This window comes from Lepus europaeus, chromosome 15 (genome assembly GCF_033115175.1).
Source record: "Lepus europaeus isolate LE1 chromosome 15, mLepTim1.pri, whole genome shotgun sequence".
Classification (NCBI taxonomy): domain Eukaryota; kingdom Metazoa; phylum Chordata; class Mammalia; order Lagomorpha; family Leporidae; genus Lepus; species Lepus europaeus.
Window position 1 is genome coordinate 10,434,733 of NC_084841.1, and position 14,988 is coordinate 10,449,720.

A 14,988-nucleotide genomic window follows, 5' to 3' on the forward strand; every position below is an offset into this window, starting at 1 on the left:
AGTGGACTGTCTGCTTTCAGTGGAGCCTTAGAGGCTTGAGATGAGTGTGGCCTGAGAGCTGTGTTTGGTTCCTCAGGGTTGAGGGTGTGTCAAAAATGACACTCCCAGGTTAGGCGTGGTAAATCTCTCTTTCTATCTTTTTTTTTTTTGATCCAAAAGGGAAGTAATTCCGCACAGCTGAACGTAATTGGAGGTAGTTAGCAGGCAAATGATATACCCACAGGAGCCAGAGATTGGAAGCTCTTTCCCAAGGACCACACAGGGAATCTCTGCTGCCCTCAGTGTGGGCTCCAATTCTCCTGCAGTCTCCCACTGGGGTGTCAAGTTAGATGCTAATCTCCTGTTATTTCACCCCTCCCCCCAGAGTCAGGTTTTTCTGCTAGGTTCAGGGCCAGTGCAGACCTGAGGTCGCCCTGCTTATGACGTATGTCCAAAATGGCGCCTGCTCTTTGTCTTGCTCACCTTTGAGGGGTGAGCAGAGAGAGAGAAACTCGTGTCCGTATCGGTCACTTTTTTTTTCTCTCTCTATTCTAGTTAGCCTGGTGAACTTTTCCCCACGGAGTTTCAAGCCTCGTTCCCTCTAGTCTTCTCTTTCCACTTGCCCGCTGGTGTCTCGGGCTATTGAGGTTCGGCTCACCTCGCGTTCCAGCGCTGGTGTGTTTATTCTGCCACTGGTGTCCCAAACTTGGGCTCCCACGCTCTCCAGGCAGGTCCACTGTGAATCACTAGTTCCGGAAGAGTTTCCTCTGCTGTTTCTTCCCCTACTCTTCCTTGACCCTGCAGTATCTCCACTTTTATTAACATGTGTCTTGCCGAACTATCAATGTGCTCCCTTCCTATTCCGCCATCTTGCCGCTCTAAAATCTCTATTTTTCTAACACTATTTTTTCCTTGGAAATTAAGTTGAAATTGAATATAGAAAAGTCAATATTATATATTCATGATATAGCAAAGACATAAACACTGCCTTAAATAAATACCTTTACTTACTAAAGAATAAAAGTCTAAAATCTTTCAACTATTTCTATGCTAATTATTAAAGAAGATACTCAATATACCAAAGAGTTCTCTCTGGCAATCTTATTCACTACTAAAGGTGAGTCAATATTTTATTCAAGTATTCAAGCATGCTCAACAAAATTCTTAGCTATTTCTAGTTGATGAGCTCTTCAAAGTATTTTCAAGAACATTTGTGGCAAGCTGAAAAATGGTTCCACAATGATGTCCATATCCTAATTGTGTGTGTGACAAAAGGAACTTTGTAGATGTGATCAAGTTAAAGCTCTTGGAATGTAAGTATTGTCCTGGATCATCCCATGGGACCAACGTAGTCATAAGGGTCCTTAGAAGAGGGATATAAGAGGGTCAGAGTCAGATAGAAGACAAGTTGACCATGGAGGCAGAGTAGCAGAGTGAAATTGTGAAAATGCTATACTGCTTGCTTTGAAGATGGGGTGACCATAAGTCAAAGGATGTAAGTAATCTCTGGAAAGCAGAAAAGACTAAGACTAAGAAAAGTATTCTGGGCCGGCGCTATGGCTCACTTGGTTACTCCTCCGCCACCTGCAGCACCGGCATCCCATAAGTGTGCTGGGTTCTAGCCCTTGTTGCTCCTCTTCCAGTCCAGCTCTCTGCTGTGGCCCAGGAGGACAGTGGAGGATGGCCCAAGTGTTTGGGCCCCTGCACCCACATGGGAGACCAGGAGGAAGCACCTGGCTCCTGGCTTCAGATTACCGCATCACCGGCCATGGTGACCATTTGGTGAGTGAACCAATGAAAGGAAGACCTTTCTCTCTGTCTCTCTCTCTTACTGTCTATAACTCTACCTGTCAAATAAATAAATTTAAAAAAATAAAAGTATTCTTCTCTGGAGCATCCAGGGGAACCATCCATGTTGACACCTTGATGAGACTCATTTTGGACTCCCAACCTCCATAATTATATTATTTTAAGCTGCTAGGTGTGTGGCAACTTGTCACAGCAGCATGAAACTGACACAACATTTGTGCATAGACCGTACAAAATCATGTCCGTAAAAGTCCTGCACGTTATCAGGCACAGTGATTCTGAAATGCATCACACAAGTAATCATCTCTAAATAGAAGAGTTGGCTTAGTAATCCAACAGGGAGCCCAAAATTTAACATTGCTTATCTTCCAAAGCAACTTAATGTTTGTTCAATTTTAGGTCCTTTCTTTAAATTATAAGAAGAAAAACAAAAATAGAATGTGAGAACTAAGAAGAATTTTATTAGAAATTATCTCCTTATTTCTAGCTAATGCTCTATTAAAACAGCTAAATTATTCTGTAATCATACTCTCTAGGGAGAACATTACTAAAGTCTACCTTTATTACCTGTTCTGATTTTCTCATCATAACTCATTATAAAGTTTTTTATACATTGTATAGACTCTTCCTTAGAGAATTTTAGTCAATTTCCGCATGTTGTAGGAGATGTGTTTTTGAAATAAGATTGATTGAGAGACCAGGGGGCCGGCACTGTGGCGTAGCAGTTAAAGCCTCCGCCTGCAGTGCCAGCATCTCATATAGGCGCCAGTTCGAGTCCCGGCTGCTCCATTTCCAATCCAGCTCTCTGCTGTGGCCTGGGAAAGCAGTAGAAGATGGTTCAAGTCCTTGGGCCCCTGCACTCACATGGGAGACCTGGAAGAAGTTCCTGGATCCTGGCTTCAGATCAGCACAGCTCCAGGCATCACAGCCATCTGGGGAATGAACCAGTGGATAGAAGACCTCTCTCTCTCTCTCTCTCTCTCTCTCTCTCTCTCTCTCTCTCTCTCTCTCTCTCTCTCTTTCTCTCTCTCTGTTTTCCTCTCCATAACTTTGCCTTTCAAATAAATAAATAAATCTTTAAAAAAGAGAAAGACCAGGAAACTAAGCCCTAAAACTCATCCTCACCACTTCTCTGAAACAGAAGCCATTTAACATATTAGGATCATAGCTTTCCAGCCCTTATATTGAAAGTCTTATTTAAGATTATGTCTAAACTGTTCTCCATACCCCTAAATGCTGCTAAGAATGCATTTCATAGTATTCAGGCTTCAAACTGTAATTAGCCACAAATGCAACTCATTCATATCCCAGGGCCCTTTATAATTTGTCCTTGAATTGAGTTCCCAATCTGTAAAGCAAAATAAGATGGTGGAGGTGGCAACCATCATTCTTTCCCAGCTCCCTACCATCAACCCAGAACTTCTTCAGAATTCTTGCTGGTAAGCTAAACAGCTCAACACTTATGAGCACCAAGTTATTTGGGAGGTATAGTGAAAATGTACTGGTAAAACCAGCTCTTGACTATTTAGGTTATAGACTAGGTACTACCTCAGCAGGCACACAAGCAGAGAGAGAGAGAGAGAGAGAGAGAGAGAGAATAAAAGAAGATATCAAAGGTGGTGTCTAGAAAAGAGATCATATAAAGGTAATCCAGAAATGAGATGATAGCATCAGGGATAGGAATGGAGTTAGGAAAATAACTAAATGGAAGGAGCACAACTATGTAAACCTATGACAATTATAAATCTACAAGTTCACTACTGCACAATGAAGTGTGAGTAATACAAAAAAAGTATAAGAAAAATCCTGATTCTCAAATCTTCCAGAAAAGAAACTTACCTGAATGCTGTATCAGAGCTTCCTAGATGCATTTGAGCTTAGACCTATACATCTGTATTCTGGGAAATTATATTTTATAGAATATATTTCCATACATATATTTGAAAGACTATTATACAACACATTAAATACAATTTTATTTGTTTTAAACTTTCCATTTACCCTCTGTTCAGCCCTCTACTCTGTCCAAATCCACATCTTTTAAGCCAGCATCTCAAAACATGCTACCAAAAAAAAAAAAAAAACCTAACATAATTAGTATAAAAAAACTAATTCCAAAGATTCTTTAAATCCTAATGTCTAAAAATGAGAATTAAATATGTGACTAATATACTTAGATAAAACTAAATAGTAAATAGTTAATGCCTCCAGAAAATTACTGAATTTGTATACTTTGATAGTACTTCAATTCAATTTCTTATGGAACAGATTAAAAATAACAGTCTTCATTATTTATATCAATGTAGCAGTAAGAAATTATACAACAGGTACTAAGAACCAAGAATTTAAAACTGAGAAATAATAACCCTTTAGGCAAACTTACTGATCTTTGCAAAAGCATTTGCTAAATATGTCTCAATATTCATGGATGTCCAGGTTAGGGCAGTCAAACCAGGCTGGAGAGCTTCATCCACTTTAGCCAAGTGTGGGACCATCAGTTGCTCAATGGTCGGAGGCATTTTTGACTTTACTCGCTTATACTCAGCCAGCATCATCTGCAATTAAATGGGGTTAAATAATCACTTAATATCTCTTACTTTTAATATCATTTTTATACAAAGCGTGAGTCAAACTATAGGGTCCTAAGAACTTGTCAGGTAGAGAGAGTAAAAAATTAAGAAAGACAACACAAAATTTCTCCATAGGTACAAACTGCTGGTTCAATAAAACATAACTGAGGGTGAAGAAGAACTTCAGAAATTTAAATGTATACATAGATGGTCAACTGATTTTCAACAAAGACAAAAAGATCAATTCAAAGAAACAACAATAAAGAATTTAAGAGTAGAGTTTCTCATCCTCTTGCAGTCTAAAAGGGAAAAAATGTACATTTTTAAGCTAAGGAAAGTTGGGGAAGAATGCCTCTACCTGTGTACCACTGGGCTCATTCATACAACCGTATACATCCTGTTCCACCAGGCATCTCCTGTGCACCAAGTCACCAACCACACACCAGAGGTCTACCTCAACCCCTTGTCAGGATTATTGGCCAAGTCTTGATGCAAACTCATAGCACACAGAGACAGAGTCAGGAATCAGTGTTAATTTCATCAAGTGTCCTGGCTTTAAGTATCATCCAAATGCCAAAGGTGGACAAGTTCACATGTCAAGACAAGTTCTCACTCCTGAAGCCTAGATTCATATATGGCAACAGACTACTCAGTAACTCCTCTTGGATATTGAACAGACATCTGAAACTTCACGTGTCCAAAACTGAAAATTTGCTGTTTTCCCAAAACCTTCTCTGCTCATAGCACTCTCTGACCTACCAGAGGGCACCTCCACCCTTCCAATCCACAGGCCAAAACTCAGAATCATCCTTGCCTCCTCTCTCTCACTTCCACATGCAATACATCAGGATACCCTGTTTGTTCCATATTCAAAATGCATTGTGTATCTGACCTGCTTACTTTATCCACTGCTTCTTCTATCACTGACTTTCATCTACATTACCAGAATGGTCTACTTTTGTCTCCCTGCTTCTACCCACCCCTCCTATTGTCTACACTCAATTTTGCAGCAAGAGTGAACCTTTCATAATATTAAATCCTATCATGCCACTACTTGGCTACTTCAGGGCTCCATGGCTTCTTATCTCATTTAGGCCTGCTTGTCCTTATAACTAAGGATTATTTAGGTCCTTGGTCTACAAAGACCTACCCAACCTTATCCTCAATTATTTCACTGATCTCATCTCCAACCACTATTACCTGTTCTGTCTAGTTCCTGCCCTACTGTCTTCCTTGATTCATGGTCCCTAGACTCAGGACGTTTGCACTTCCTTCAAACAGTTACTCAAATGCCAACTTCTCAATTAGGCCTATTCTGACAATCTATTAGAAGATATAAACTACCACCAAAGGCACTTACACATTCTATGTCCTGCTCTATTTTTTTCCCTAGCATCTATCCAACAGACTAAATTTACCTATTTTAAATGGCCATTGCCTATTTTCTGCTTCACTCAATTAACAAAATCAAAAACTTATTATGGGGCCAGCACCATGGCTCACTTGGCTAAAATCCTCCACCTGCAGTGCCTGCATCCCATATGGGCGCCGGGTTCTAGTCCCAGTTGCTCCTCTTCCAGTACAGCTCTCTGCTGTGGCCTGGGAGGGCAGTGGAGGATGGCCCCCAAGTGCTTGGGCCCTGCACCTGCATGGGAGACCAGGAAGAAGCACCTGGCTCCTGGCTTCGGATCGGCGCAGCGCCGGCCATAGCGGCCATTTGGGGAGTGAACCAACGAAAGGAAGACCTTTCTCTCTGTCTCTCTCTCTCACTGTCTAACTCTATCTGTCAAATAAATTTTTAAAAAATTTTTTTAATTATTATATTTTTTTATTTCACAGTGATACAAAGATTATATATTCAATAGAAACTACTTTGAATTTGGAATTTTCATCTTTTTCTGGTCTAGAAATTGTATAATACTCTCATAATGCTGGATGGTGGCAGTGAATTACAGCCCCCAGTTAGCCCAACAATCACAGGGTAAACAATACTGTACTGTGTACTGTGTTGTCAGCATTTTTAGATAGATATTCAGTAAATTTCAAGAGGGATTCAACATTGAATTACAAAGTAGTCTTTCTGCTTAGTGATTTTGCCCAAGTGTGGATTATGCAAGTGTTCTGAGCACTCATAAAGTAGGCTAGAGTAAGCTAGGATATAAATTAGGTGTATTAACTGCACTGTTAACTTAGGATCTTTTCAACTTAAGTTTATCAGGATGCAACCCCCACTATAAGTCAAGGAACACCTATGTTAAGTTCTAGGCCTGTTTCATTCAATGAACCTGAAACAGTATGTAGCACATAGCAGATGATCAATCAACATTTCTCCAGTTAATCAATTAATTGTTATCAGAAGGAGCACTTATGATCTAAAACTCATAGGTTTTGGTACTCCATTGAAATTTACCTGTTGTATAATAAGATACAATTCTTGGTGTTACCTTAATATCAACGCACTGCTTCTGAAAGTCTTTGCCTTGGAGTACTAGGCCTGAGATTCTATGAGAAGAAAGTTCCTGGGTGGGAAAGTTTTAAAAACACTATATATAATACCTCCTCTCTAGAACACTCACAATTTATAATTAATAACTGAAAAACATGCAGTAAGGAAATGAAAAGTCCTTAGGGGCTTTGAGAATGTTGTTAAACCCAACATTCCCAAATAGACTACATAATCCTTTCTCCATATAATACTTTTCCAGTTCCTCTAATTCCCTTTCAATTTCCATGACAGCCACTTTAGAAAAGCACAAATGTGATGGATCTTTTAGCAGCTCCTTATACATTTCCCAAAGCTTATATCTACTTGCTTGCTATTTTGCAATACCCAACTCATTTTTTCTGGCAAGAAGTTCTTAGAATCTGCCTCCAGGAGGCTTTCTACTGCTCTCCTGCAATTCTTTAACCTCAGAAGGTATTATTTGTCCATTTTATAAATGTGAAACCAAGGCTTAGACAGTAATTTACCCAAAGATAATGGTTTAAATCCTGATCAAGTTGACTTTAAAATCTAAAGTCATAACTATTAGCCTATGCTAGCTCCACACTCTAGTTTCAACAACTTTCCAACAATTTGATGAATAAAACCAACTCTCAGCTACTTTGGTGCATCTGGGGAAATCTGAAAATCTGTTAAATATTAAGCATAGTTACTCTGCAGAACTTGAGATAGTCCGCTAAACCTGCCAACAGATCTACTCTTACCAGCTACTCGTGTTGAATGGAAACTTTTAAACCTTTCAACCCCCAACATATAAATTTCAATCAGATGATAATTTCCTAGCTCAAGTTATCATTTACAAGGGTGGTGGCTTGAAAATATTCTTTGAATTTCCTCATGGGGTAGTGTCTATGTATCCTCTAGAATCTGGATGGGCTTATGGATCCTGACAGGGCATAACAGAAGTGATGCTGTGCGACATCTCAGGCTCCTCTGAGATGTTCACTGTTAACACTTGCTCCCGAATTGCCTTCTAAGAAATTCTGCTACCCTAAGACCTCCATTCAGAAGGCCATGCACAGATGAGCAGATCAAACATCTGCCAGCTCAACTCTACTAAACAACCTTTGTTGAAGCCACATGGAACAAAAGAAACACCTATCCAAGCCCTGTTCAAAGTCTACCCACAAGATCAAGAGATATAAGAAATCTTGCTTTAAGTCACTACAGTTTGTGGAGTTTTGAAATAATTCTCTGGATAAAATTATCATTGGTAAGTACATAGTCTCATAAATAGGATTTCTTAGTAAAAATATTATTTTCTTATAAATGTATAGATTAAGTGATTCTCCTCACAAGCAAGAAGAGTCAAAAGGGAACATCAACATGCTGATATTATTTTATGATTCCACATTTGAAGAATGTCAGTCCCCTGCCAATATTAACTTTTTACTATGCCACAAAGCAGTGGGAAAACAGTGGCCCAAAAGCCTGAGTTGGGGTCTTAATTCTGCTCTTATTAACTATAAGATGTTGGCTAAGTCATTTAACTTCTCTGGGCCACAGATTTATCATCTATAAAACAAAATAACAGCATCCTATTCCATTTGCCTAACATGGTAGAAAGAACCAAATGAAATAACCAATGGGAAAAAGCTGAAAATGTAAAGCACTATGCATACACATGGCCTTGGCATCATCATCAGATGGCAGCCACTATAAATTTTAATAACAGTTTCCGTATTGCCAATACCGTGGCTGCCTCTCTGACCCTGTCTTTCCCGTACACCAAGCAGAAGCCTTTGTCACTGGTACCCCTCATTCTCCCTGCGGCTTTTCTTACCTTTGGCTTCCTGGACACTTGATTTCCTCCCACCTATAAAGCCAGTCTTTATTTGTGTATCTGTGCTATTCCAACGATGTTTCAATACTGGAGCAACTTGGTGTTTGGCCCAATGGCCCCCTATTCTCTTCTCTCTATTGTCTCCCTAAGAGATCTCACCTAGGACTATGGCATTAAACAGCAACAATATTTTGATAACTCTGAAAAGTATATTCCCAGCTTTGTGCCACTGAACTGCAGGCATATATATTTGGATTTAGATTTCTAAAAAGCTCCCTCATATTTAAGATGGGAGTGACTGATTGCCTCCTGCCCCAAAAATAAATTAGTTCCAGTTGTTGCCAACTCCATAAATGGAACCTGCAATCAAGGCCACTGTAAATTATCACGCAAATTACACAGAATGAAACCTGCACAGCAATACATGGCGGCTCTATTTTAATCCACTGAGTTGCTCACACCAAAATCACAGAAATTATCCTGAGTTCTCCCCTAATTGGCCTGTTGACTGACATAAATAATTCTCCCATCAACACTGCTTCTTTTCTAGTTCAAGTCACCATTATCTCCACCTGAAAACAGTACAATTGCCCACACACTGGCTTCCTACCAACACACTTGTCCTCCTAAAACTCCTATTTCAACCCAACAGCAAGAACAATTTTAATTGTAAAAGAGATCACACCTTTTTCTCTGGCTCAAAATTCTTCAATGGTTTCCCAGTGCACTCAAAATTAAACCCAAATTCTAACCTTGGCTTACATGATCTGGAATGGTCTAGCCCCAGCCAACACAAGCATCTGAACTGCCCCCTCACACACTATACCCCAGTCAGGCAGGGGACTTTCTGTTCCTTCAATGGGACACACCACCATGTTTTAAATGCATTTTAGAGTTGGCCAGGAAAGGAAAGAGTAAAGGGACCTCACCTTCATGTCACTGAAATTCTTTTTGTAGGTATCCCGCTTCTGGAAGAGGGCAGCTGCTAGGGGTGAGACTTCCAGACCCATCTGGGACATGCACTCTGTCTCTCGAAATAAGATTAATATCTGAGGGTCAAAGTTTGCAAATAATTCCCCTGTGCCTGGAGCCTTCACCAACAAAGAAGCCTCAAGACCTATGTGAACAACTTCACTCTGTAGGAGCGAATTAACATTATCACCATTAGAAAGCCCAGTACATACAGAGAATCCAGCTCAGTCCTTCCTGAGAAGGAAAATTCTTACATGTCCTTACTAAGTTAAAGGCAGTGCACTCGCTCACTCTTCTAAATCCACACTCAGAAAATAGCCTCCAAGTTCTTAGTGGCGATACTGCCGAGTCAATTGGATAAAACATTTCAGCCATGACTCACACTGACAGTTAAGTGGACACTGCAATAGTGGTGAATTCTCAAAACCCACCTAGCTCCTTGACACATTTACGCCTCCTAAATTATATCCCTAAGATATAAGTTTCATAAAACTTATTAAACTTGGTTTTCAGCTGTCCAGAAAAACAATGGATACAGCTATGGAGACATCATTTCCTGCCAATCTACAAAGAAATACATGTACTGATAGGGTATAATTTGCTTTGCTTTTTATTGGCTACTATTATGTTCCTTTCTCTTTTTAAAATTTAAATACACAAAAATTAAGAGAATGCTTCAAAAAGTCTGTGGAAAATGGAGTCAAAAGACAACTTTGTTGTGGTGCAAAAAAATTTTTTGAAATCCATGCATAGTTTTTCACAATACACATTTTCCATGAACATTTTGAAGACCATTCTATGCACAGATTTCAAAACTTTTTGCACCAAAATAAGCTTATCTTAGATTTCATTTTTCCATGAACTTTTTGAGATATCCTTGTACATATTTATAGAATACTATGTGATGCTTCAGTACATGTATATATTGTGAAATGTTCAAAGCAGAGTATCTACCTCCTTAAACATTTGTTTGTTGTGAAAACATTCAAAATTCCTTCTTCTGGTTTTTTCTTAATAGAAAGTAGACAGTAGTTCATAGACAGTCACCCTGCTATGTACTAGGACACCTTTGACAAGCCAATAGTACAGTCAAAGAAAACTTAAGGCTGTTTAATAGGCTAATATTGAGTGACCCATTTAGGATCTTCCTGAATTGAAAAAAAATAAGGAAATCCTAACCAACCAAGTAGAGGAACACACAAATAGGATCTTCTCACTTAGAAGTTTCTAAATTAAATAAAAATGAGTTTCTGTTACAGAGCTTATGTTTTTTTCAAAGGAAATCATTATTTTCACTTCACTGGCATATACCTACACAGATTCAACTAGTCAGAGAAAACACCCACAAACCAACTGTGTATAGGATAACACTGGAAAAAAATAGGAGGCTCACTTGTTGAAGCCATGCCCTGTGGTAGAGGACCTCAAATTCCAGGAGGATCTTGGCCATCCTGTTGTAACTGCGAATTATAGGCTTGGCTTCTGGTGTCTTCAGCACACTCGGGTGCTGCTGGAAAAGCTGCATGGGTTGCTCGATCCTGTGGAAGAGCTGACGGGCCCATAAAATCTTCCCAGCAATGGGAGGCTGGTCTCGAGCCAGAGGAGGATCATATCTCTGCTTTGTGTACAATTTTGAAATCATATCAATGTCAGCCCCATAGTTCTTAAGGATTAGTCTGTATTTGTCATCAATACCAAGATTAGGTATGTTCAATCTGATTGGAAAAAAAGGTAAAAGACCTGAATTAATGGGAAGAGGTCTAATAATCTCTTTTTTAATATTTTAAAACATATATTAATAGTTTGTTCTATGGAAGTAAAAGAATGCAAATAGCAGCAATCCTTAAAATGTAGGCAAGACTATTAACCTGGAAGGAATTATTTCAAATTACTTAAACATCAGGAAATATCACTGTAGGCAGTTACAGGCACTTCAAAGTTAGGACTATTCTCTCTGTGCAGAAATAACATAAATCCTTAATCTTAATAAGTACTAATCTTCTTAATCCTCTGAAGAACATGAAAACTATGATTTGGTACCAAGATTGTCAAAAGAGATTTTCTTTCCATTAAAACATGAAATAATAATATTAGCAATAATAACAGCAAAATATAAACTATGTTTATATTACTGTAATGTTAGAAAATGGAAATTAGAAAATTATTTCAAATTTTTTACCTTTCAAATTTCTTTAACATACTTAGAGCTTGATTTGTGTTTTGAATTTTTTCAAATGTAACATCCATGAACTTCTGTAACTCATTCTAAAAATAAATTAAAATCTGATTATGAACAATGAACTGGCACTGGGACTTTCCTATATACAAGCAAGATAGAATAGATTTCCATTTTAGTAATCTGTCACTACTATAACAAAATACCTGAGTAGCCTAACTTTATAACAAAAAGAGTATTCCTTTGGCACATGGATCTAGAGGTTCAAAGTCCAAAGATCAGGTGATCCCACTGCCTTGTCTCTGTGAGGGGATGTGTGTAGAGGAAGGATCACATAGTGGGACAGAAAGCAGAGAAAGGGGTTAGGCTCAAACTCAGACTTTTATAACCTCTGGCAAGGACTACCTTCCAAGGGACACCTCCAATGACCAAAGGACTTCTCACTAGTCCTACCTCCTAAATACCATAACTGTGTAGCACATAATTGGGAGTTGGCTCTCTGGTAGGCTCCATGAGTATCGAACCAGACTCAGGGACTGGGGATGAGGCACTGGGGCTCCATCACTATGTGGGAGAGAAGCAGAAGGGCCCTAACACTTTCAACAGATCCCACAGAAAACCAAGATCCTTGAAGCACTGCCCAGTGCAAGCAGAGGGGACTGAATGACTATTCTCAAGTTAAGAAAGCTGCAAAGAGGCTTGCCATCTGCCTATATCATGAATTGGAGGAAAGCCAACCTGGAACAGGGTACCTACACTGCTCTGACAAGGGCCACAACCTTGTGAGGCTTCTGCTAAGTCTCACATCTGCTCAGCTGAGCCACAGTAGCCGACGCAGCAATAGATAGTGTATTAACACTAAGGCAGGGCATGATTTCACCCCCTATCATAGAGCAGCTAAAATCCTACACCTAGGCCACCTCTAGATAAAGGGTTCAAGTTTATCCCACACATGATATGAGGGGCATGTATCCCAAAAAATTAACACAAAAGATATCTGGAAAGGTAAAACCAGTAGCACCCAGCAGAAGAATAATGCAAAGCCAGAAGTACCCTGAAAGCCCAGGGCCTCAAGACTCCTATAGGAAAAATATAAATGACTCCTAAAGAATATAAGCTCAAAATTCTTTTTGAAAACTACAAAAGGAAAGGAGATTAACAGGGTAGCAGAATGCCTGAATTATTCCCCAAAATGTAGAGATGAGAAAAGTCTGAAAGGGACTCCAGGTAAGCGCTTCCCTTTAACTAAGTCTCTCACTTTGGCAGTGAGTAAATAGTGCCTGATTTTCCCCCTGAAATCAGAGTGCTTCCGGATTCCAACAGCCCACAAGGGTTCCTCACACTGCCCCTGTGGCCTGGTCCTGCCTGTGGGGACTCCAAATCTGGATAACAGTGGAGCCCTGGACACAACCCTGATCCAAACCTCCTGTGGGCCTCAGTCTTTTGCTTCAGCCTTCAGAGTTACAGTTTCCTGGTCTCAAAAACTTACCTCCTCCTTAGTCCACCCTGAGTCTTAGGAAGATCAGTATGTTTGCCCCAGTTTTATAGAGATGAAAGTTGAATCCATGGGAGAAAATGAGTACTGAATGGAGACAGGATAGAACAGTTAGTTAAGAGAAAAAAAGAAGAAAGGGACAAAGAAAAATGTATCAGAAAACCAAAGACAGAAGTGTGTCATTTTTTTATATGGAAAGTAAAATGAATCATAGTGTTTTTTAACTTAATAACTTTAATAATAGTTTTTTTTAACTTTTATTTAATGAATATAAATTTCCAAAGTACAACTTTTGGATTATAGTGGCTCTTTCCCCCTATAACCTCCCTCCCACCAACAACCATCCCATCTCCCACTCCCTCTCCCATCCCATTCTTCATCAAGATTCATTTTCAATTACCTTTATATACAGAAGATCAATTTAGTACATACTAAATAAAGATTTCAACAGTTTGCACCCACACAGAAACACAAAGTATAAAGTACTGTTTGAGTACTAGTTATACCGTTACTTCACATAGTACAACACATTGTAATATTGCTATTGTCAGCAAGCGATCTAGGACTTGCTCCCTCATTTCTCTAGTCTAAGCCCAACTTCTTCTTTCATTTCTCTATTCTCTTCAAGGTAGGAAACTAATTCTATTATGAAGGAATCTGTAGGACGCACAATTTAATCTTTAGACCTTATAAAAGAGATGGCTAACATTTTTCTGTAATAGCATAGCCAAAATAAGATCTTAAATAATAATCTCATAGCTAGATTCATTTCGCCATCAGCGAAGTATACAGTAAGTAGGAAAAAACCTCCCTTTCAGACCAAAGGGAAAGAAAGTTTTAAAGTGAGAATATAATTATCCTCATGGGCATTGTCTACCTTAGAAAAACTGCTACAGAACATGCCTGTGACTATAGACTTGTAGTTCAGGCCACCGAAGATTAGAGATGGGACACGGGCACTCCCTTGACTTGCATCCTCTGGTCTGCTTTAACACAAACCAGGAGGAAAAGAAAGCTCGGCATCAGAAGCAATGGGTGGCAGGCCTATTAATGGCTGATCTGTACAGTCATCTGTCCTCAAGGAGACCCAACAGGCCAGTCCACTGCAGTGGCTTTCAATGTGGTAAGCCTGGGCTTCAGCAGAAGTCAATTTGTGAAGAGCCCTGGCAGCTCTGCCAAAAGTTGGATCACTGGAAATGGACCTGCCCTGGAGTTGAAGGATGCCCAGGTCAGAGTCACAGATCTTATTGGCTCTAAGCTGAAAAGCCCTTCACTCAGCCCAACTTCCAAAGTGACCAATGCAGCTGAGGGGACGGCCAAGTAGGGTCAGCAACATTGAAGGCAGAACTGTAAATTTCTTGTTAGAGATGCCCCCTGCCTTTACCTGGCCAGCTCTCCTCCCAGGCCAGCTAAGTAATGAAAGTCAACAGAGTGCCTTCCCCTAGGAGGTTCACACCTCCCTTAGGATATACCCCATGTGAAGAGATAGATAGGTCTGGGCCTCTTAACTCACAAGGCCTAAAACCCAACAGATTATTATCAAGCCCCTTTGTCAGGTTCTATTTGCCTCTCAATCAGAAAACTTAATTGTAGCTTAGAAAGCACCTTTCTTAGCTCCTCTAATAATGACTCTGTCCTTTGTCCTAGACCCTGTCTAGCGCACTTGGGCCTCATTCCTTTGTAATCATAACCTCTACTCTA

At 39.7% G+C, this 14,988-nt stretch overlaps 1 protein-coding gene across 1 annotated transcript in view; it reads right to left on the reverse strand.

Annotated features, from left to right (window-relative positions):
* The window catches only part of DNAH5 (dynein axonemal heavy chain 5), a 265,270-nt gene that overhangs the window by 215,429 nt on the left and 34,853 nt on the right, over positions 1–14,988 (reverse strand). The window contains exons 13-16 of the mRNA XM_062212620.1: positions 11,796–11,881; positions 11,010–11,331; positions 9,574–9,780; positions 4,172–4,343 (exon numbers count right to left, since the gene is read on the reverse strand). Of these exons, the coding sequence (XP_062068604.1) occupies positions 4,172–4,343; positions 9,574–9,780; positions 11,010–11,331; positions 11,796–11,881 (787 nt within the window). The remainder of the gene's footprint in view (positions 1–4,171; positions 4,344–9,573; positions 9,781–11,009; positions 11,332–11,795; positions 11,882–14,988) is intronic.